The sequence below is a fragment of the Cnephaeus nilssonii genome (assembly GCF_951640355.1).
Source record: "Cnephaeus nilssonii genome assembly, chromosome: 6".
NCBI lineage: Eukaryota > Metazoa > Chordata > Mammalia > Chiroptera > Vespertilionidae > Cnephaeus > Cnephaeus nilssonii.
The window spans coordinates 47,481,461-47,504,248 of NC_137077.1; the positions used below are offsets into that span (position 1 = coordinate 47,481,461).

Consider the following 22,788-nt stretch of genomic DNA (forward strand, 5'->3'; position numbering starts at 1 on the left):
CATGAAGTCATGCTCATCCTTTATCTAATTTTTTCTAAGTTGGCCTCCCCAGTACATGGGACATACCAGACTCCACATGGCTTTCCTCCCCCAGCCTCGTTGGCTGGATTGTTTACAAAAGGTTTTGGTTCCTTACACTTCACCCAGGCCTCATTTGAAGATCACAGCAAGGGCTAAAGTAGACCTGTCCCTCATGTACCCTTCCACATTAATGTTAGTTTCTCATCTTGGAGGTTCCAAGACAAGCAGAGCTATGGCCAACCCCAAATCTGGCTTGAAGAACTATGCCAAGAAATATTCCTTTCTATGCCTTGGGTTTCCTGCGCTTTTTTGAGGGTGGAGGCATACCAAATATATAAACTTTGCTCTGGAAAAAAAAATGAGGCACATATATAAAATCAAGAACCTCATTGCTAGAAAAGCACTATATATATCTATATATCTCCTTGGTTTTCAACCCTCTTGGCTTCACAGCTTAACCCATCCAGGCCTTTTTTGCCTTTAAGGAGATGAATTGTTGGCAAAGCAGGAGAAGAACCTATCAGATACTGTGCCTGTTTGACAGAGAGCTTCCTAGAGGACATGCAGAAAGTCAAAGTCCATCATCACCAGAGCAAGTTTAGCCACTAGGCTACTTAAGCACAGTTCCAAGAGCATATGAAACATGTGAAAATGTTACTGTGGGTTGTTTTTTTTTAAATTACTGGTTTCAAAATATAAAAAAATATATTAAATATGTATATATAATTAAGTGTTTATAAAAAATAGAATTGCCAGTTTAATTACACTGTCAAATTTAATATTAAAAATATTCTCATTACATTTATAAAACATGTTAGATTTTATATCTATGCATGATGATTGTTGAAAAGTCACAGCCAACTACACATTCAAAACACTCATAGCCAGTTAATTTCCAAAGCAAAGTTATATAACAAAAAATCCTTCCAAATTATTTAAAGCAATACATTGAGCATGAGTCCATTTTAATGTTGATACAATTGGTGTGAGGCCTCCAAAAAAGAATAAACGTAGAACCTGAAAAGCTAGAAAGGGCCCTTTGCTGCCACAGCTGTACTGTGTGACCTGCATCAGGAATGCCTCTCACCTTCCTTCCCCACCCCCCCCACCCCCAACTAGGTTCTCCTTGCAATATGTTAAGCTGTGGCTCAAAAATCAAATCCTACTGAAGCATCATTCAAGAGCCAGCAGTTCACATCCTTTTCTTCCTTCCAGACTCTCAACCTTAAGCTGGAAGCAAAAATGGGCCCCATTCCTGAGAAACAGAATCACTGGATTGCAGATTCTCTAAGGATAGAGTCACTTCCCAGTTAAGGTTTTATTATGCCTGGTCCCAGGGCTGGGTCTGGCTGGGTGAGTTGAGAAGGAGGGGGAGAGTAGAGGCCCAGTGAGAGATGAGACAGATGGCTGTGTGCTAGGAACAGTGAGGGTGGGACAGTGCTCTTTAGCTGAATGAACTAAGGAAAGTAGTGTCTTAACTGAACTGACAGACAATTGCCAGAAATGGCCTCCTTAGCCCACACCATCTATATTTGGAACCTCCATATCTCCATTTCTGCCACTTTTGCCATCACTCTTAAGACTCACCTTTGCCTCCCACACAGTGACACTTGGCTCTGACTTGCATGCGATATTTCCTTTTGTTTTTATCCTCTGTTCTTTCATGCTAATCATCACTATTTCAGTTATTTATTTGCCCATGTCATTGATTAATTCAAGATTTCTCACCCCTACTGCATACCAGGCACTAATCATGGCCATCTTGGCCTCCTGGCTCCCGAAAGAGACAACACTTGGGGAATCTTCTCTGATTGGTGTCCAGGTCAGTGGCCAGGTGGTCATGGACCTGGTTCCAAAAATCAATTGGGAAGATGTAGGTTTCAGCAATGAGACAGAAAAATTAAAAAATAAACATACCTCTATTTTATTAAAATATACAGTTTGGGGAGTGGAGGAGGAAAGTAGAATTTCTCAAAGTTCTAGGACTACTTAGCAACATCTCAGGTGTTTGTTGAAAAAACACCAGCTGGGAACCTGAATTTGGGACAAGTTGCCATGTGATTTTAGTCACCCTAAAGTTTGAGGATCACTGGCTAAGGGATGGAGTGGGGACTGTGATTGTCTCGATCCTTCTGGCTTCTCAGGGTTCCAGGGAGGGACTCACTTGACTTTTTATGAACAAGTTCAGCAGACGCACTTGAGGGCTCCTGGTGTTCCTTTCTTTGGGTTGCTGAGACACTGAAAGAGTTAATACAGTTACAGGTTAGGGAGCAGCAGACAAGGCCCAAGAGCTGCCCAGGTCTTCTCGGGGAGACCAGTGCAGGGCTGGGCCCAGACGTGGCCTACACATGGAACTGCTTAACACACATTTCTGCCACATTCCAGGGCTCTGCTTCTCTTCTTGTGAGTCTGCCTCTTGTCTCACTTCTCTCTTCCCTCCCCTTACACTTCCCTGCTTCTTCCTACCCATCTCCATCACCATCTAATCTCCTTCCCAGAAACCACGTTATCAGCCCTCTCTCTGCAGCATGTTGTACATCTGTGTGAGTTTGCACTTGCTGCATCTTGGTGCACACATGTGAACCACTGTGAACATTAGCTGTGCAGGAATAGGCCCTGAGCAAGGGAAGGCAGCGAGAGCGAAGGTTAAGGTTCTTCTCCATCTGCAGGCAGCATGTGGTGTGTATGGACATGTTGCTATCTTACCTGTCAGAGAGCGCCCAGGGGAGATGCTTGTGAGGCAAAGCAGGAAATGATCTTGAAGGAGGGGTCTAGTGTTTTTTGAGGGACATGGTCTTCCTAGTGTCCCAAATCACAGAGGGAAGATGAAGAGCCCTTCCCCACAGGCTGAGAGGACACTCAGCAGTCCTGAGATGAGGCAGCCTGTCAGTGCCAGGCAGATTAGGAAAATGGGGCAGTCAGCATGAGGTCAGTGGTCCTAGTTCTGAAACTAGACAGTGCTGTGAACCGGACAGCACAGCCAGGGGAGCTGGTGAGGTCAGCAGGACCACCAAGACGTGAGTGACCTGGAACCACAGCAAGCAGACTTGAGGATTCGTGGTGGGCCAGGAGCACATGGCCAAAGAGAAGGTGCACTTTTGCGAGTGGAAGCAGTGTGTGTCCCCAGAGGGGCACCCACAGCGTATTCACAAAGAAAGCAGAATGACCACTCCCTCCACCCCCTGAGGCAGCAGCATAAAACTTTTGTTGAAGAGTGGCAAATCCTCATAGCACAATGACAGGATCCCAAGACAACGGAGGGAGCCCCCACACTGAAAGGTTGAGGACCAGCCTGACACTGGTAGGTGGTGCCAACCTGGGATGTGGATAAAGAAGACCAAAGAAGCAGGGCTTTGCCTCTACACCTGGTAGTGAGATAAAGTGAATAAACTTGTATAGACTTGGAAAAGGGGGAAGAAAATTGTATTCACCTAAATTCCCCTAGAAAGGTGAAGCTGTCTTTGCTGGGAACAATATTTTGATAAGTGCTTAAGCCTGAAACTGAGATCCCAGGGGAGGCCTGGGTGTGGGCGGGAACAGCTTTGCATGAGACAGGAATGAGTTTTTGAATTCTGCATATTATACCAAAGAGAGAGGGGTAGAAAAGAGGCTGCTGTTTGGTGTTGTTCACCGTGAACCCCTTTCCACATCACTCCCTAAAATTTTCCAAAAGTTACTAACATCATTAAATGCTTGGGGTCAAATAGAGTATGCACTCTTGATATTTATGGTCACAAATAAGGTGTGCCAAAAATATATACACACACTTTGAGTAATTATAAAGGCAGTGTTTATTAAACTACATTTCATTTTCAAAATTGAGCTATCAGCTGTTAAAAGTGTGTATACATTTTTTTTGTGTGACACCCTGCATTTATGTGTGGGAAGAACAAAGGGGTTGGGAGCCTCCGATTCAAACAGATGCCAAGTAGAGCCCAGACACTGGCAGGGATGTAGAAGGAGAAGAGAAGGAACTTAGGAGAGACACCACCATGGGGCCACCTTGGGCAAATTCAGCCAAATCCCAAGGGGGCTGGGCCTCATTTGACTTGCGGGTGACTTCATTCTGCCACAGTGTTGTTTTGGTTGTTCTCAATTGTGTGTGCTACATCCAAATTAACTCACAATAACAATAACACACACACACACCTTGGAAACTCTCCAGAAATTGTATCTATGTACTAGGTGGGTTATAATGCTAATGCCCAGTTGGGACTCTCAGGCCCACTTCAGAGTGGAAGCCTAGCCAAGGATCAGCCTTCTTTGATGCTGCCATGCTACCCTGTCTTACCTAAGTCCCTGTCTGGAAGATGGCAGCAGCACCAGCATGTTACAGCTCTTAGTTCTGGTTATGTCTAGACTGGCAGACATCAGTGCCCTGTCCCTGTCAAAGATCTTTTGTTTTGTGTTTGCTTTTTTAATCCTCACCTGAGGATATGTTTATTGATTTTTAGAGAGAGAGGAAGGGAAAGAGGAGAGAAACATCAATGTGAAAGAGAAACATCGATAGGTTGCCTCCCATATATACACTGCCCAGGCCCACAACCTTTTCTGGTGTGGGGGATGATGCTCCAACCAACTGAGACACCTGGCCAGGGCCCTGTCAAAGATCTTTAATTGGGGCAGGGCCAGGCCACAGAAAGCAGCTGGGATTGGTCATCTATTTTTATTTATTTATTTATTTATTTATTTATTTATTTATTTATTTATTGGGGGGGGGGGGGATTGGTCATCTAGAAAGGCTACTTGAGCCCTGGCCAGGTAGCTCAGTTGGTTAGAGTGTCAACCCTATTTGCCAAGGTTGTAGGTTCGATCCCTGGTCAGGGAACATACAAGATTCAACCAATGAATGCATAAATAAATGGAATAATAAACTGATCTCTCTCTCTCTCTCTCTCTCTCTCTCTCTCTCTCTCTCTCTCTCTCCCCCCCCCCTCTTCCTTCCTCTCTCTCTAAAATCAATCAATCAATTTAAAAAAATGAGAAAGGCTGCTTAAAGAGCCTTGGGTCTTCAATAGTGACATCTTCAAGCCAAGAGAGGCAAAGGAGAGTTGAACCTTCCTAACCAGAAAAGCTGATTGTAGGCCTATTAAGTCCTGCCTCCCTCCCCGCAGCTGTTCTTCCCAGGAACAGTTCTTGAAGGCCTTAAGGAAATGACAATGCCAACGACAGGCCCAGGCCCAAGTCTCAGGTTTATCATGTGATTCTTGGTCTCCCTCATCTATCCATCCTGCACCTGACTCTCTTTGAAAACAACCTCCAGTCCTAGGGTGAGATACGCCTCTTAAGCAATTCATGGGCAGCCCAGGAAACAAGTAGAAGGAAAGACTTCTGTAGTGATCTGAGACTCCGTGGAAAGTCCCTTGAGAAAACTAGATTGGTGTTGGCGTGGGGACCCAAGCTGATGGCTGATGAGGCAGGCAAGCATGGCTCTGTCTGATGTGGCATGATAAATATGATAAATTAGGTCATTATTAATGTTTGGAAAGAAACATCTTGGGTCAATGGACAGAGACAGTGTGTACTCTTGCCCCCACCCTTGATGTACAAATCTTCCTGAATCCAGATTAACCACCCAGCCTTGCCCCGTACCGGGCCTTGAGGGACGTCAAGCTTTTATGGTAGGAGGAATGCACATCCAATGCCAATAGCCGGGGAACATCTGGGCACCCCCCTAGCTGGTCCCAGGAGAGGCTGGCAGGGGTCTTCTTTTCTATTGGGTGACTGGAGGAGGCCACATCAGTCTTCCAAACAGTCTCCATCTGGTTCCTCCGTGGGCTGGGGGTGGAAAGTGTAAAAAAGAGACAAAGAGTTAGACATACAGAGAGAAGGATTGAGAAGCAACAAGCTCTCCAGGGTCACAGGCTCAAGACACTTCTTCCCTTCCCAAATAGTTGTCACTGCCCTCCTCGGTACCTCTCTTCCCCTTAACTCTAAGTCTCAACTCCCTGGGGCTTCTTTGGCTGAGGAGTGGCTGGAAGAGCCCCCCCACCCCCCCTCCCCCCACTGCCCAGACACATGTCCTGGAGCTGAAGCCCTGAACTGGCCATTGGTAGGTGTAGATGTGGGTCTTGTTGGCTGCCCAGAGACTCACAGCATCTCTTTTTGAGCTAAGGGGGTGGGGGAGAGGGGCGGGGGGAGTCCCAAGGTGGGAATGATCAGGCTTGTTTATATAGATGAACCAATGGCAGGTGCTGGGCCAGTGCTCAGGGTAGAAATGGTTGTAAGTTCTCAGCTGTGGGTCCTCAGAATCCTTCTGTTGCATAGTTTGAAACATATTTGGTTAGGCTGGCCCCTGAAACCCACACTCCACTCCCCATTCCGCCCCCCCCCCCGTCCCTCCCCCCCTCCCCCGTCTGAGCCAAAGGCCTGAGCTGAGCAGGGCAGCTGAGAAGACAGGTGCCTTGCAACTCATGGGGTGAGCTTTGCCTGTCTGTGCTCTCTAGAGGAGCTGCCAGCCTCTCCAGTCTGGCCACCCCTGCTCCCTGCCTCCCCACCCATCCAGCTGGCTGTGCCCTTGGCTTCCCTGCACCTACCGGGCCATCTGCAGAGGCACAGATTTCTGGTGCTTGGATGGAAGATGCTCTGGGGGCTGCTTGCAGAAGGGGCTGCTAGAGTGGACACGCCGGAGTAAGGAGGTGGGTGGCTTGTTTTTCCTTGACTTTGGGGAGGTGACCACAGGGGTGTGCAGATGAATGTTCCACTCCAGCTTGAGCTAGAGGAACCAGCAGAGAGGCATCAGGAGACAGGAATTCATCCCCTCTCTAAGACAGGAGCGGCTTCGCCTAACTCAGGGCTGAGCAGAGAGGGATGAGACCCAGGGAATGCCTCTAATTAGAAGTCCCTGGGACCCCAATGTATCAATTTTCCTAGAAATTACTTGATTTCTTATTTGCTAGATTAGTTCCTGTTATCTCCTTTGCTGTGGAGAAACTGGACAATGGGTAAAACAGTGAGAAAAAACACACACAAAACAAACAAACAAAGAAAGCCAGAGCAGCTGGAACTCCTGAGGCACTTGCAGGGTTAGTGACATGGGACCAGGTTGTGCCTGGATGCTCCGGGGATCTTTTCATCCAGCTCCCACCCAGGCACTGGGCAAGGAGCTGGGGGATTCCTCATAATCACCAAAAGAAGTCATATGGTCCCTTTCCTCTCGACTTTAAAACCAATTTAGCAAGTTAAGACACTTACAGGAAATGATTGGGACTAGTATAAGATGATAGCAAACAGAGTTGGGAGATAACCCAAAGCTCTTCCAGCTGCCTGCTGCTGGTACCTACACAGAGTCCCTCAGCACCCCGCCTCCCACAGACTGAGGCCACTGCTGTTCCGGACTCAGGGGCTTACCTCCTGGCCCAACCCTAGGGGAGATCCCAGCAGGTTTTGAGTCACTGCTATGGGATTCGTCAATCCCTCCAAGCCCTGGTCTAGCCCCTTGGGGACCATGTCAGCTGCCCTAGTAAGAGGAAAGGAGTAAAAGAAGCTCAAGTCAGCCTTCAGAGAGTAAAGATGGGTCAAACCCAACGGATTGTGACTCAAAATGACTGGACTCTCAATAGCAACACCAAAACCTAGAAGGCAATGAGCAGTGTCTTCAAAATCATGAGGGAAAATGAATTCTAACCTAGACTTCCATATTAAGGCAAACTGTTAATTCAGAATGAGGGTAGAGCCTGGCTGGTGTGGCTCAGTAGTTGAGCATTGATCTATGAACCAGGAGGTCGTGGTTCCATTCCCGGTCAGGGCATATGCCCAGGTTGTGGGCTCCATCCCCAGTGTGGGGCATGCAGGAGGCAGCCGATCAATGATTTTCTCTCATCATTGATGTTTCTGTCTCTCTCTCCCTCTCCCTCTCTGAAATCAATAAAAATGTATATATTTTTTTAAGAATGAGGGTAGGTATTAAGTAAAGATGTTTTCAGACAACCAGGGACTCAGTGATGGAGAAGACAGCTGTGACCAAGTCTGGAGAACTTACAGGATCAGGGAAGAGAGACCCAGGGAGGGAGAAACTCAGTGCACAGTTGTGACTTCGGGGTCCTGCTACCTCCCCCTCCAGCAGAGTCTTTCTTCTATAGTTCTCTTTGAAAGTCCCACTCTGTGGCCCTCCCCATATATAGAGATTGGAATGTGCCCTTCCTTACACTCAGGCCACCTCCTGCCTTCACCTCTTCCTGGTTCTGAGGCTTTAACCTGGTCTCATATTCATCGTCTGCCCTTCTTGCCTCCAGTCACCCCCACATTCCTACTGGCTCATTTCCTGGCCCCATCCCTACTGTCTGTGCTGACCCCAGGCAGGAGACCCACCTTGGGGAACATGGTTGCCATGCTGCTCAGGCACTCTCGGCGCTTCTCCTCCAGGTCCTTCTGCTTGTCCGTCCAGGCCTTCAGGCGCAGGTCCTGCAGGTGGTCGATATTCTCCAGGAAGACGTAGAGACTCTGGGCCTTGTAGGTAGCCCCGGTTTCCCGCATGGTTTGTATGTGGTTGATCACGTCTTGTCTGGAGAGAAAGGGAAGTCATTTAGTGGGTTAAGGGGCCTACTTTTCCCCTAAGTCTGTTAATCAGAGATGTCTCCACATTTGTAATTCCCGGGAGCAAGAAGAGAAGCCGAAGTTGGGAAGGCAGTGAGTAGAGAAGTGGGAGGCGTTGTCAGTGAGGAGCCTTGGGGCTCGGTTGGAAATAAGAAGAAAGTAACGCAAATGAGGGAGCATATTAAGTGTGTTATGGATAGCAGTGTGGGGTAGGAAGAGAGAAAGAAATAAGGAAGTGGGCTTAGAGAAAAAGCCCACTAGAGGGAGAATGATGTGTAAGTACCCTACCTCCCACTCCTTCAGGGTTGCTCAAGGCTTCAGGAGGACTTTTTCCAGGCCTGGGGTTTCCCCCCTTTCCCCATGTTCCTCCTTACCCCTTGAGTTTTAGTTGTGCCCACACACCACAGTGGGTGTGGGTAGGTGCTGGGTAGGTGCCAGGGAGAACCTACCGGAGGCTCTGGAAGCATCTGTAGATGATATATTTATGGCACAGGCTCTGCAGCCTAAGCTTGGTCAGTTCCATGGTGGTAGTGGTAAGATTCAGTGCCTTGCTGCGCAGGTAGTTGGGCAGCCCCTGCTTAGCATTCTCACTCAGGAGCTGCAGGTTTTTCCTCTGGGCCTCCATATCCATGTGGTATTCCTTCTTGTTTAGAGTTACGGAGGATATATGCAAAGGGGGCTGGGTCACCTTTTGGACGGATGCCCCTGTGCCAGGAACAGAGGCTGATTTCTTGGTCTTTGTGGGAACCCGTTGGGTCCATGGTTTCAGGGTTAACTCGGTTGAACTCTTGATCCTTTGATTTCCTGGGGCAGGCTTCCGGGTATTAGGGGTCCTGGGCAAGTGTGGCCTCCTACCTTGGCCAGCAGATTGGGTTCGGCTTGGGGGAGGGGATGGTGAGGCCTTCTCCAAGTCCCTCCATCGATTGGTGGTCACGAAGATCATCTCCTCATCCTTGCCTGGCTGCTCCTGCTCTCTCCGAGGGCCCCCTCCCTCCTTTTCCGGCTGGACCAATCTCTCCCGCTGCTCCTTTGCCGCTTCCTGCACCGCCCACTGCCTCAGCTTCTCCTCATGCTCCTGCTCCAGCAGGGCCCACTTCTGCTGCCGCTGCAGCCATAGCTCCTCCTGCTCCAGCCACTGCTGCCTCCGCCTCTCCCAGCTGAGTTCCTCTTCCCAGTGCTCCCCCTTGCTCTCCAAGGCCACCGTCCTGGAGCTCTCTGGAGACAGCTGCTCCCTAACATGGGATTTAATTGGGAGTCCTTCTTTCTCCTGGGCTGCTTCCTGGAAGAAGTCCTTCTGGTCTTTGACTTTGTGGCCTGGGCTCTCTGCCAACATTATTTCCCATTGGTTAGGAAACTTGTGATCCACTGAGGATGGCAACACAAGCGGAAGACTTTCAGCGTCCCTGCTGCTGTATACATCTGCAATCCTCGAATGTGTAGTCATGATAGAAAGTGGCTGACATGTTGAAGACCTAGTACCACTTTCCCCAGCATCACCCAATGGGGAAAGTGGTGAAAATAACTGCTCCTCCTTCTTGGGTTCCTGTTGGCTTTCCTCCATGGCTGATTCTTTCTTGGGGAGAGCCTCTTTCTCAAGTGGGCCCAGAGTGTCAGCTTGACCTCTAGCAGACTGAGCCTTCTTCAGCTGAAACTCTAAGGCATGCTTTATCAGGAGGAGGTCATGGTACTTTCTCCCTAGAGTTTCTACCTGTCTTAATAGGGCATCCCTCTTATTCTCAAGGACTTGGAGGGAGTGCTGGAAGTACAGCCTCTGGCTACTGAGTTCTTTGGTCATCTCTGTTTTCAGTTGCCGGTATTTGGTCTCCAGGCTCCTGTTCTCATTGTGCTGGAGGATCAATGCCTTGTTGAGGTTCTCCACCACAGCAGACATGTACCTGATGGCCCTGACTTCTCCCTGGTTGAACATGGTGGAGTCCAGAAGTTCCTGCAGCATGGACCGCACCTCAGAAACCCTCGCGCAGGTAGTATTCTTGTCCTGGAGCATCTGTTCTGGGCTCAGTGGCTGAGGGCAGGATGTCGATTTTTGTAGGTTTTGTTCCCGCCAGCCTTGCCAGAATGTGTGTTTGGACACTAGAAGAAGTAGAGAGAACAAAGGCAACAAGCTCCCATGGGTCCCAAGGATTACACTGCTTCTCCAGATGCTGCCTGGCCAAATTCCCATCTAGCCCTCCTAGAGCTTTGGCAAGAAAGGAGCTGGGGTTATGTGTGAGGCCGGGGGAGATACTGTTAGGAGAGATCTCTGCTGGGCTCAGAACTTGCCGAAGGCTTACCTGTCAGGGCCTGCCTACTCCACAGCACCTGCAGGACCCTGAGGGGCCTGGAACTATTCAGTCCAGTTCAAGTCAATTCAAAGTACTCCTGATCCACCATATTTCCCTGGAGTAAAGTTACTTATCCTTCTTTCTTTCTTTTTTTAATCCTCACCCAAGGATATTTTCCCATTGATTTTTAGAGAGGGTGGGAGGGTGAGAGAGAGAACATCTATGTGAGAGAGACACATCGATTGGTTACCTCCCGCACGCACCACAACCAGGATTGAGTCTTCAACCAAGGTACATACCCTTGACGGGAATCGAACCCGGGACCCTTCAATCCATGGGCTGATGCTCTATCCACTGAGCTAAACTGGCCAGGGCTATTTTTCTAATCATGTTACTTCCAGCCTCAATACCTATGTTTGTCAACTATCCAAACTCTGAGAGCCTACCTAGCTCTTGGACTCCAGATCACCTGAGAAGCTTTATTTCCCTTTTATTATCACTGTGCTGGGTTTGTAGAAAATTTATCACATGGTCCTAAAACTGTTCACTTGTTTGTTTGTTTTAATGACTAGTGTCTTTTTCCACTGGGGGTTACAGACTCCTTTGATAAAAGCAGAAGACCTTTTCCCCAGGAATATATACATAAACACAGATTGTGTACCCTGTGTTTAAACCCATTCATAGACGTCAGCTTCTCAGGGCTGGGTCATGGCCATTGTTGTATTCCCTTGAATCTACCATGTGTAGGGCTGCTGGAGTGATTATCTTAGAGCATCCATTCATTTGCTGATTCAATGAACATCATTGGCATAAAAACAAATTGGCTAATTTTAGATGAAGGCTAAAGAAAATATGGAAATTAAATGACATTGAAATCAAGCTAATACGGTCAGAGAGGCCATAAGGCCTAATGGTTCAGAGCTTGGATTCTGGAATCAGATAACTTGGTCTTGAATCTCCTCCTTATCACTTGCTTTATGTAAGTTTCCTAACTTCTCAGTGCCTCCATTTCTGAAAAATGGGGATAATCATAACATGTAATTCATAGTATTTAACATAAAGCATGGTTAGGGCCAAGCATAGTATCAGGTACCTAGTAAATACTCAATAACTAATCCCTGATAAGAACTGAATAAGACACAGTCTTTGCCCTCTAAGGGTTTATAATCTGGCAAGAAAATAAGTATACAAATAACTATATTTGGAGAAATAATATGGTAAAGATTGTAGGAGAGATTATCTCCTCATCTACCTTTCCCTGCTTCCTTCCTTCCCCAACCATGGACCTTGCTTGATAAGGAACCTGGCGTTGAGAGGCAATGGTAAATGATAATGTTAGCTATTGTTTATTAAGCCCTGGGCACGCCTAAGTGTAGCGCCAGATGTCTGTACTAAGAGGAACCCTGCGAGTGGGCAGTGTCCTCCTCGTTTTGTATATGAGGAAAGTGAGGTTCAGAAAGATGAAGTAACTTGCCCAAAGTCACACAGCCAGAAATTGGCACATGGGATTCAACATCAGGCCTATCTGACTGTGAAGCCTATACTTTTGAGTAAGATTAAGAAACCAGAAAACCAAAGTGTGGGGTCGGGTTTTGCCACAAGCTTTCTTTGTGGTCCTTTCTCTTCTTTGAGCTTCAGTGTTCTCATCTACAGAATGTAGGAGTTAGATAAGCCAAGGCCCCTTCTAGTGCTGGTAGGAGTAAAATTTCAAGGTTGAACCCTGTTGTTGACTGATCACTTCTGGAACAGCTACAATTGAGAAGGTTCTGGAATCTCTGGCTGAGTCTAACACCAGACTTTTGTCTTGGTGGCTGGGTTTAGAGTAAGAAACCTCAGGCTCTAGCTACAAACTCCAGCCTTTCTGGCCTTCTAGCCTTGTTCCCCAGAAGTTGCATGAGGCCACAGCTCCAAGGAGCACCAATAGGTACTATCTCCACATCACTCCTTCCTCCAGCCCTGAACTCAGAACTGCTTAGTGCTCAGCTTGGGTTTCATATCACAACCTCTCACCACTGCCCATCCATCTCAGATAAAGCTTTTGTTTATCTGAAAAAAATAAACACACACACACACCCTTGGACCCTGGTATGTGACTTCTCTCCTGAGATGGCATCCACCCCAACCAGCCCCCATCCCAGGTACTCTCGGAACCTACTTTGTGCCCTTTTCTTTTGTCCTTCAATGAGAGTGGAGCAAAGGGAAATGAGAGACTCGATGCCTCCTTTGGTGGTGATGAGGGAGAGAGGTAACAATTTTTCCATCACCTCAATCCATTCGTCCAGGCCTTCCTCTTCCTTCTCATTCTGCCTGTTCTTGATCTCATAGGTCAGACTGTCACCTGGAGAGGAAGTGGAAGATTTGGGCTAAGAATAATCTGTCTTCTAGGGAGCCCCAAGCAACCCTATTGCACAGGGGTGACAACAGCAGCTTTGAGGTCAAATTGGTTTCACCTTTTACTAGCTATGTGATGTTTGGCATATCACTTAGTCCCATGAGCCTCAGTATCCTTGCCTGTGAAAAGACTGGGTGGAGATTAAATAAGACAATACATGTGAAATGATCAATGTGAGGTCTGTCATGTAGAAAATATGTAATAGACATTAAACAGTGTTGTTGTACTATAAGGCCAGGGATGTGTCTGCCTTGTTATTGCTCTGTCCCCATATTGCCTAGTCCAGGATCTGGACAATTAAGTGAATTAACTGGAGTCAACAGCCCTGTTTAGTGCTTGGGGGCGGCAGAAGAACACATGCCTGGTTGTGGGCTTGATCCCAGTGTGGGGCATGCAGGAGGCAGCCGATCAATGATTCTCTCTCCTCATTGATGTTTCTTTCTCTCTCTCCCTCTCTGAAATCAATAAAAACATATTTTTTAAAAAATAGTCTCAATAGCCGAAACCGGTTTGGCTCAGTGGATAGAGCGTCGGCCTGCGGACTGAAAGGTCCCAGGTTCGATTCCGGTCAAGGGCATGTACCTTGGTTGCGGGCACATCCCCAGTAGGGGTTGTGCAAGAGGCAGCTGATCGATGTTTCTCTATCATCGATGTTTCTAACTCTCTATCCCTCTCTCTTCCTCTCTGTGAAAAATCAATAAAATATATTATAAAAAAAATAGTCTCAATAAATAGGGGGAGCACAGAGGAATTTTAGGGAAGTAAAACTTTTCTATATGATACTATAATGGTGGATACAAGTCATTTTTTTGTCCAAACCCAAAAAATGTACACCAAGAGTAAACCATAATGTGAACTATGGACTTTAGTTGATAATGATATATCAGTGTAGCTTCATCTATTGTAAAAAATTTACCGCTCTGGTGAGGAATGTTAAAAATGGGGATTGAGCCCTAACCGGTTTGGCTCAGTGGATAGAGCGTCGGCCTGCGGACTGAAGGGTCCCAGGTTCGATTCCGGTCAGGGGCATGTACCTTGGTTGCGGGCACATCCCCAGTGGGAGGTGTGCAGGAGGCAGCTGATCAATGTTTCTCTCTCATCAATGTTTCTAACTCTCTATCCTTCTTCCTTCCTCTCTGTAAAAAATCAATAAAATATATTTTAAAAAAATAATAAATAAAAATGGGGATTGAGGAAGAGCAAGAGGTATTTTGGAAATCTCTGTACCTTCCCTTCAATTTTGCTATAAACCTAAAACTGCTCTAAAAAATAAATCTTATTTTTTTTAAATCTCAAAAACATTTTCAATACAGTTGCAAAATACACAATCAACAAAGATCAGTTGCATTTCTATATACTAACAATGAACTATCTGAAAAAGAAATAAAGAAAACAATCCCACTTACAGTAGCATAAAAAACAAATACTTAGGAATAAATTTAACCAAGGATGTGAAGGATCTCTACACTGAAAATTATAAGACACTGATGAAAGAAATTGAAGACATATATAAATGGAAAGATACCCCATGTTCATGAATTGGAAAAATTAATATTATTAAAATGTCCACACTACTCCAAACCATCTATAGATTCAATGCAGTATGAATGGCAATTTTTGTAGAAGTAGAAAAAACAATTCTAAAATTTATATAGAACCACAAAAGCCCCCAAGTAGCCAAAGCTATCCTGAGAAAGAAAAACAAAACATCAGCCCTGGCTAGTGTGGCTCAGTTGGTTGGGTGTCGTCCCATGCACCGGAGGGTTGCCAGTTTGATTCCCATCAGGACACATGCCTGGGTTGTGGGCTTGATCCCCAGTGAGGGACATATAGGAGGCAGCTGATCAATGTTACGCTCTCACATTGATGTTTCTCTCTCCCTCTCCCTTCCTCTCTCTCTAAAAATCAATAAAAATATTTTTTAAAAAGAAAAACAAAACGTCACACTACCTGATTTCAAACTATATTACAAAGTTATAGTAATCAAAACAATATGATATTGGCATAAAGATAGACACACAGACCAATGGAATAAGAACTAAGAGCCCATAAATAAACCCATGCATATGTGATTAACTAACATTTAACAAGGGAGCCAAGAATACACACTGGTAGAGGACAGTCTCTTCAATAAATGGTAAACCTAGACATTCGCATACAAAAGAATGAAATTGGACCCTTATCATACCACTCACAAAAATTAACTTGAAATGGATTAAAGACTTAAATGTAAAACCTGAAACCATAAAACTCCCAGAGGAAAACATAGAAGAAAAGCTTATTGATATTGGTATTGGCAATGATATATTGAATATGACACCAAAAGCAAAGGTAACAAACAAAAATAAGTAGGACTACATCAAACTAAAAAGTTTCTGCAGTAAAAGAAATGATCAACAAAATGAAAAGGCAACCTACAGGATGGAAGAAAATATTTGCAAACCATGTGTCTGATAAGGGGTTAATACCGCAAATATATAAGAAACTCATACGACTCAATAACAAAAAAATAATCCAATTTATAAATGGGCAAAGAAGCCCGGCCGGCATGGCTCCATGGTTGACCATTGACCTATGAACCAGGAGGTCATGGTTCAATCCCAGTAAGGGCACATGTCTGGTTGCCAGCTTGATCCCCAGTGTGGGATGTGCAGGAGACAGCTGATCAATGATTTTCTCTCATCATTGATGTTTCTATCTCTCCCCTTTCCCTTCCTCTCTGAAATCAATAAAAATGCCCTAGCTGGTTTGGCTCAGTGGATAGATCATTGGCCTGTGGACTGAAGGGTCCCAGGTTCGATTCTGGTCAAGGGCACATGCCTGGGTTGTGGGCTTGAGGTAGCCAATCCATGATTCTCTCTCATCGTTGATGTTTCTCTTTCTCCCTCTCCCTTCCTCTCTGAAATCAATAAAAACATATAAATTAAATAAATAAATAAATATGTTTAAAAAAATGGGCAAAGGATCTGATTAGACATTTTTCTAAAGACATACAAACAAACAACAACAAAAAAGAAGACATACAAATGGCTAAAAGTACATGAAAAAATGTTCAATAACATTAATCAGAGAAATGGAAATCAAAACCACAGTGAATTATCGCATACCTATTAGAATGTCTATTATGAAAAAAAATAAGAAATAAGTGTTGGTGAGGATATGGAGAAAAGGGAACCCTTATGCATTGTTGATGAGAATGTAAATTGGCACAACTATTTTGGAAAACATTCTAGTTTCCTCAAAAAATTAAAAACAGAATTACCATATGATCCAGGAATCCCACTTCTAGATATATATCTAAAAAAAAAAAATCACTGCCCTAGCTGGCTTGGTTCAATGGATAAAGCATTGGCCTGTGAACTGAAGGGTCCTGGGTTCAATTCCAGTCAAGGGCACATGCCCGGGTTGTGGGCTCAATCCCCAGTAGGGGGTGTGCAGGAGGTAGCTAATCAATGATTTGCTGTCATCATTGATGTTTCTATCTCTCTCCCTCTCCCTTCCTCTCTGAAATCAATAAAAATATATTTTAAAAATTAAAATCAATTTAAATAAATAAATAAATAGAAAATAAAATCACTATCTCCAAGGGATATCTGTATGCTCATGTTCGTTGAAGCATTATTTACAAGAGCCAAGACATGGAAACAAGCTAAGTGTCGATCAATGAATGAAGGGGTAGAGAAAATGTGGTATAATGGAATATTACTCAACCATAAAAAAGAATGAAATCTTACCATTTGCAACTAGAGGGTGTTATGCTACTAGTAAGTGAATAAGTAAGACAAGTGCTTATTCACTTACTAGTAGCATAACACCCTCTAGTGGATGGAACTAGAGGGTGTTATGGATGGAACTAGAGGGTGTTATGCTACTAGTAAGTGAATAAGTAAGACAAGTACCATATGATTTCACTTATATGTGGAATCTAAAAAAACACACAAAATAAAACAGAAATTCATAGATACAGAGTACAAACTGATGGTTGTCAGATGCAAGAGGGTTTAGAGGGCTGGGCACAAAAGGTGAAGGGGTTAAGAAGTACAAATTGTAAGTTATAAAATAGTCACGGGGATGTAAAGTACAGCATCAGGAATAGAGTCAAGAATATTGTAGTAACTATGTATAGTGTCAGGTGGGTGCTAGACTTAGAAGAATCATTTTAAAACTTTAAAAATACATATTTTTAATTGATTTTAGAGAAGAAGGGAGAGGAGAGAGAGGTAGAAAACATCAATAATGAGAGAGAATCATTGATCGGCTGCCTCCTGCACATCCCCTACTGGGGATCAAGCCTGAAACCCAGGCATGTGCCTTGACCGGGAATCGAACCATGACATCTTGGTTCATAGGTCAATGCTCAACTGCTGAGCCACACTGGCTGGGCAGGAGAATCATTTTGTAAGCTATGTAAATGTCTAACCACTATGCTATACAGCTGAAACTAATATAATATTGAATGTCAGCTGTAATTGGAAAAAAACAATTTCAATGTGGTATATACAATGTAATATTATTCAGTCACTAGAGGCCTGGTGCATGAAATTCGTGCACTCGGGAGAGTACCTCAGCCCGGCCTGCACCCTCTTGCAGTCCGGGACCTCTCAAGGGATGTCCACCTACCTAAGCCGGCAGTTAGACATTCCTCTCCCAGTCCGGGGCTCTCCCAGTCCGGGACCCCCCGCTCCTTACTGCCCACCTGCAGCGGAAGCGGGAGAGGTTCCTGTCACCGCCACTGCACTCACCAGTTGTGAGCCCGGCTTCTGGCTGAGTGGCGCTCCCGCTCTGGGAGTGCACTGACCACCAGGGGGCAGGTCCTGCATTGAGCATATGCCCCCTGGTGGTCAGTGTGTGTCATAGCAACCGGTCATTCTGCAGTTTGGTCAATTTGCATATTTGGGTTTTATTATCCTATCTAATAAGAGAGTGATATGCAAATTGATCATCACTCCAACACACAAGATGGCTGCCCCCATGTGGTCAAAGATGGCCACCCCCATGTGAATACAAGATTGCTGCCACAGATGGCCGGCAGGGGAGGGCAGTTGTGGGCGATCAGGCCAACAGGGAAGGGCAGTTGGGGGGACCCAGGCACGCAGGGGAGGGCAGTTGGGGGGGGGCAGACCTGCAGGGGAGGACAGTTGGGGGGGCCAGACCTGCAGGGGAGGGCAGTTGGGGGTGACCAGGTGGGCAGGGGAGGGCAGTTAGGAGCAATCGGGCTGGCAGGGGAGCAGTTAGGCATCAATCAGGCTGGCAGGCAGAAGCAGTTAGGGGCAATCAGGCAGGCAGGCAAGCGGTTGGGAGCCAGCAGTCCTGAATTGTGAGAGGGATGTCTGACTGCCCATTTAGGCCCGATCCCTTGAGGGGTCCCAGATTGGAGAGGGTGCAGGCTGGGCTGAGGAACACACACTCACACACACACACACACACACACACACACACACACACCATGCATGAATTTCATGCACCGGACCTCTAGTCCTATATAATAAAAGGTTAATATGCAAATTGACCCTAACAGCCAAACGACCAAAATGACTGCTCGACCAGTCACTATGAGGTGCACTGATCACCTCTTGGTTCCTCCCCCCGGCCAGCAGGCTCTGATCGCCTGATGGCCAATGGGGAACCAGGGGTGGGAGGTAGCGGGGTCGGGGCTGGCTGCAGGCAGCCGGGGAAGATGGCCCTGATCGCAGGCCAGGCCTAGGGACCGTACCCACACGTGCATTTTGTGTGCCAGGCCTCTAGTATAGGATAAGGGAATCCTGCCATTTGCAACAACATGGTTGGACCTTGAGGGTATTAGGCTAAGTAAAATAAGTCAGACAGAGAAAGGCAATGCTGTATGATCTCACTATGTGTGGAATCTGAAAAGTTGAACTCATAGAAATAGAGTAAATCGGTGGTTACCAGGGACTGAGAAGTTGGTGTAAATGGGAAGATGTTGGTCAAAGGGGTACAAACCTTCAATCATAAGATAAGTAAGTCCTGGTGATCTAATGTACAGTGTGGTGACTATAGTTAACAATACTGTATTGTATACTTGAAATTTGCCAAGAAAGTAGCCCAGCCGGTGTAGCTCAATGGGTGAGTATTGACCTATGAACTAGGATGCCACAGTTCAATTTCCAGTCAGAGCATGTGCCTGTTTGTGGGCACAATCTCCAGGGGATGGGGGATGGGGGGCATGCAGGAGACAGCTGGTCAATGATTCTCTCTCATCATTGATGTTTCTATCTCTCTCCCTCTCCCTTCTGCTCTGAAATAAAAATATATTTTTTAAAAATAAAGTAGATCTTAAATGTTCTCACCACATAAAAAAGGGTAACTATGTGAGATGATGAATGTGCTAAGTAACTTTATTGTCATTTCACAATATATACATATATCACTGTACACTTTAAATTTACACAATGTTACTTGTCAAATCTCAATAAAGATGGAAAATTTTTAAATAAAATAGCTATGATGAGTAAGAATTTAGTTTCCATCTTGCTAAAAAGTGAGATAAATAATGGACCTGTTACTTAGGCTTCATCACATATGGCAGCTAATGTTACATTTTGACAATTACATGTTTGCCACTTTGAGGAATGAAGGGATGTGTTGTGACATGAGTGGGAGAATGTTTCACTGGAAAGGCACCACGATACATCTTTGGCTCCCTCTGCACCGCCACCCTGCACTCGCCTCCCAGAGAATGTGGACCAACGGTGGCAAAAGGAAGAGACTGAGCCAGTTGGAAGGCACTAGCCTGCAAACTCACCCCAGTCACCCAGCCAGTGGAGAATTTCGTATAAGTGCTTCTCTTTAGTCTTAGCATCTTTGGAGAAGGAGGCAATTTTCTCCAACAAGATGAATCTCTTCTTGCCCTTTTGCTCCATCTGGTGAGATTTTGCTTTTTCTTTTAAGTCATATCCCAATTCTTCCTGGAAGCGGTTGATGACACAATTGACATTGTCCAAGATGTCAGCGAGCTGGGAAGAAATATCCTATATGGAAGACAGAAGATTGTAGTGTTTAGAGTTGTGAACTCTGGGGCCAGATGCCATGTTCAAGCAGTGTGCTCTTAGGCAAGTCATTTAACCTCTTGGGGACTCTGTTTTTTGTGTGTGTGTGAGTTTTGTTTGTGTGTGTGTGTGTGTGTGTGTGTAAATTTTGTTTTGTTTTTTGTAAAGTGGAGATCATTATAGTTCCTATGTCACAGGGTTTTTGTAAATATTAAATGAATTTGTAAAGCCCTTAGGACAGTGTCTGGCACATAAAATAAGTAGCTCTTGCCCTCGCTGGTTTGGCTCAGTGGATAGAGCATCAGCCTGCAGACAGAAAGGTCCCGGGTTCGATTCCAGTCAAGGGCACATGCCTGGGTTGTGGGCTCGATCCCCAGTGGGAGGCGTGCAGGAGGCAGCCAATCAATGATTCTCTCTCATCATTGATGTTTCTCTCTTCTCTCTTTCTCTCTCTCCCCTTCCTCTCTGAAATCAATAAAAATATATTTTAAAAAAATAAGTAGCTCTTACTACTGTGATTTTGATTATTAAGACCATGTCAGGGAGAGAATACTAAAAATCCACAGCAAACATTTCTTCAGAACTTCAGAATTTGCTGGGGATGCCTGGACATCTCTCCTTACAAGGACCCAGAGGTAACAAGGACCCAGAGGTAACAGAGTGGAGAAGTTAGGCCCCAAGAAACTCAGGATCAGAGGCTCCCATAAAAAATGCACTAGAGGCTCATGAGAAGGGTGATTCCAGCCTATGGCCATTTTACTATGAGCGTCCAGGACTCAGCTTGGGGGATTCTGACAGGTTGCCAAGAACAGACCCAATCATGAACCCTGGGCCCATCCTCTTGCCTCGTCAGGACCCACCCTCTGCGTCTCAGGGCCATCCTGGGGTTTCCATGGACTATTCTCTTCCTGGGCCCTGCCCTGCCTCAAGGGGATGGTTCGACTCAGGCCTGCCCTGCAGAGGCCAAATCTAGAAGGTGGATATTTTGCATTTATCTGTCTGCAAAGCCAGCTTGTCAAGGACCCCAGGATCCTCGTGGGCCCAGACCTGGAATCTTGCCAAATCTGAGATCCGTCCACAACTGCCACATCAGACCACAATAGAAGGATTACTCCCTCATCTCCGCAGTTACCTCCTGAGCCCGAGTTAGCTGGGCGGCCTCAATCCTCGAGATGATGGCTTTCACTGATGCAGGAGTCACCAACTGTGGGGGCTTGTCCTTCTCCATTTTGGACCACTTCGTCAGTAACAAAGATGTCCTGTGTCTCCAGTACCCGAGGCTGGACACGTGATGTTGGCTGCTTTGGAGTTAAGGGCTCTGGGGCAGCTCCTGAGTACCTATGCCTAGCAACAGCTTCTGGTAACTGCCAGACATCAGGTTCCAACTGACCTTCTTTTCTCCAGTGACATCATCAGTTTGATTGGAAGAATGACTCCCTGTCATCTATCTTCTAGCTTTACCTAATATATATTAACTTCACCTATTGCTTTATATATTTTTATTGATTTCAGAGAGGAAAGGAGAGTAAGAGAGAGAAACATCAATGATGAGAGAGAATCATTGACTGGCTGCACACCCCACACTGGGGATGAAGCCTGCAACCCGGGCATATGCCCTGACCAGGAATCGAACCATGACCTCCTGGTTCATAGATCGATGCTCAACCACTGAGCCACGCTGGCCAGGCCACCTGTTGCTTTAAAAAATATATCATTAAATGTTTTGCTCCCAAACTAATGGCTAAAAATAGGAAAAAGCAATTCGAAAAAGTTCTTTTCCCAAAGAGAACTTTTAAAAAATTACAGCCAATCAATAACTAATGGGTTAAGATTGTTTTTCTTGCCCTAACTGGTTTGGCTCAGTGGATAGAGCATCAGGCTGCGGACTGAAGGGTCCCGGGTTTGATTCTGGTCAGGGGTACATGCCCAGGTTGCAGGTTTGCACGCTGATCGATGATTCTCTCTCATCATTGATGTTTCTATTTTCTCTCCCTCGTCCTTCCTCTCTGAAATCAATAAAAAACATTTTTTAAAAAGATTGTTTTTCTTGAAATATTAATGTTTATTGCATGTAACATTATTATATTTAAAATCGTTTTTCTTGAAATAAAACAAACAAAATAACTAATGGGAATGTTTATATTTGCACCAGGGATCAGTGCTCAATTAGCACTTTCACTTACTGAAGGTCATCATTATTGCAAGAGGCCTTTTTAAAACAAATGGTTAAGCTCTGGCTGGTGTGGCTCAGTTGGGTGAGCATTGTCCCATGCACCAAAAGGTCACCTGTTTGATTCCTGGCCAGGGCATATGCCCAGGTTGCGGTTTTGGTTCCGTTTCTCTCCCTCTCCCTTATCTTTCTCTAAAATAAATTTAAAAATTGATATGTCATTTAAAAACAACAACAATTAAAGGAAAGTTAAAAAATAAAATAAAACAACAAAAACAAATGGTTAAAATGGACATTGTAGTATGCCCAGGTCCTAGAACTGTGCCTGGCACATAGTAGGCATTTAATATACACTTGTTGAATTAATGAATATATAAATAC

The 22,788-nt window shown here is 45.4% G+C and overlaps 1 protein-coding gene across 1 annotated transcript; it reads right to left on the minus strand.

The window, feature by feature from the left end:
* Positions 1–1,445: 1,445 nt before the first annotated feature.
* Positions 1,446–22,214, minus strand: FAM186B (family with sequence similarity 186 member B). Its single transcript, XM_079773617.1, has 8 exons — positions 21,370–22,214; positions 19,994–20,219; positions 12,994–13,176; positions 9,006–10,647; positions 8,332–8,524; positions 6,558–6,736; positions 5,614–5,799; positions 1,446–2,259 (listed from the first exon to the last, which is right to left on the minus strand). Exons 1-8 carry the CDS (start codon positions 21,463–21,465, stop codon positions 2,115–2,117), a joined length of 2,850 nt encoding a protein of 949 aa, XP_079629743.1. The 5' UTR covers positions 21,466–22,214; the 3' UTR covers positions 1,446–2,114.
* Positions 22,215–22,788: the final 574 nt, after the last annotated feature.

What these genes read in the sequence shown, in the direction of transcription:
- FAM186B (XM_079773617.1), bottom strand. Translation starts at nt 21,465, where the DNA reads ATGGAGAAGGACAAGCCCCCACAGTTGGTGACTCCTGCATCAGTGAAA. An exon ending in AGCTAACTCGGGCTCAGGAG is followed by an intron (nt 20,220 to 21,369) that starts GTAACTGCGGAG and finishes TCTTCCATATAG; the next exon opens with GATATTTCTTCCCAGCTCGC. An exon ending in CCACTGGCTGGGTGACTGGG is followed by an intron (nt 13,177 to 19,993) that starts GTGAGTTTGCAG and finishes CTTCCTCTCCAG; the next exon opens with GTGACAGTCTGACCTATGAG.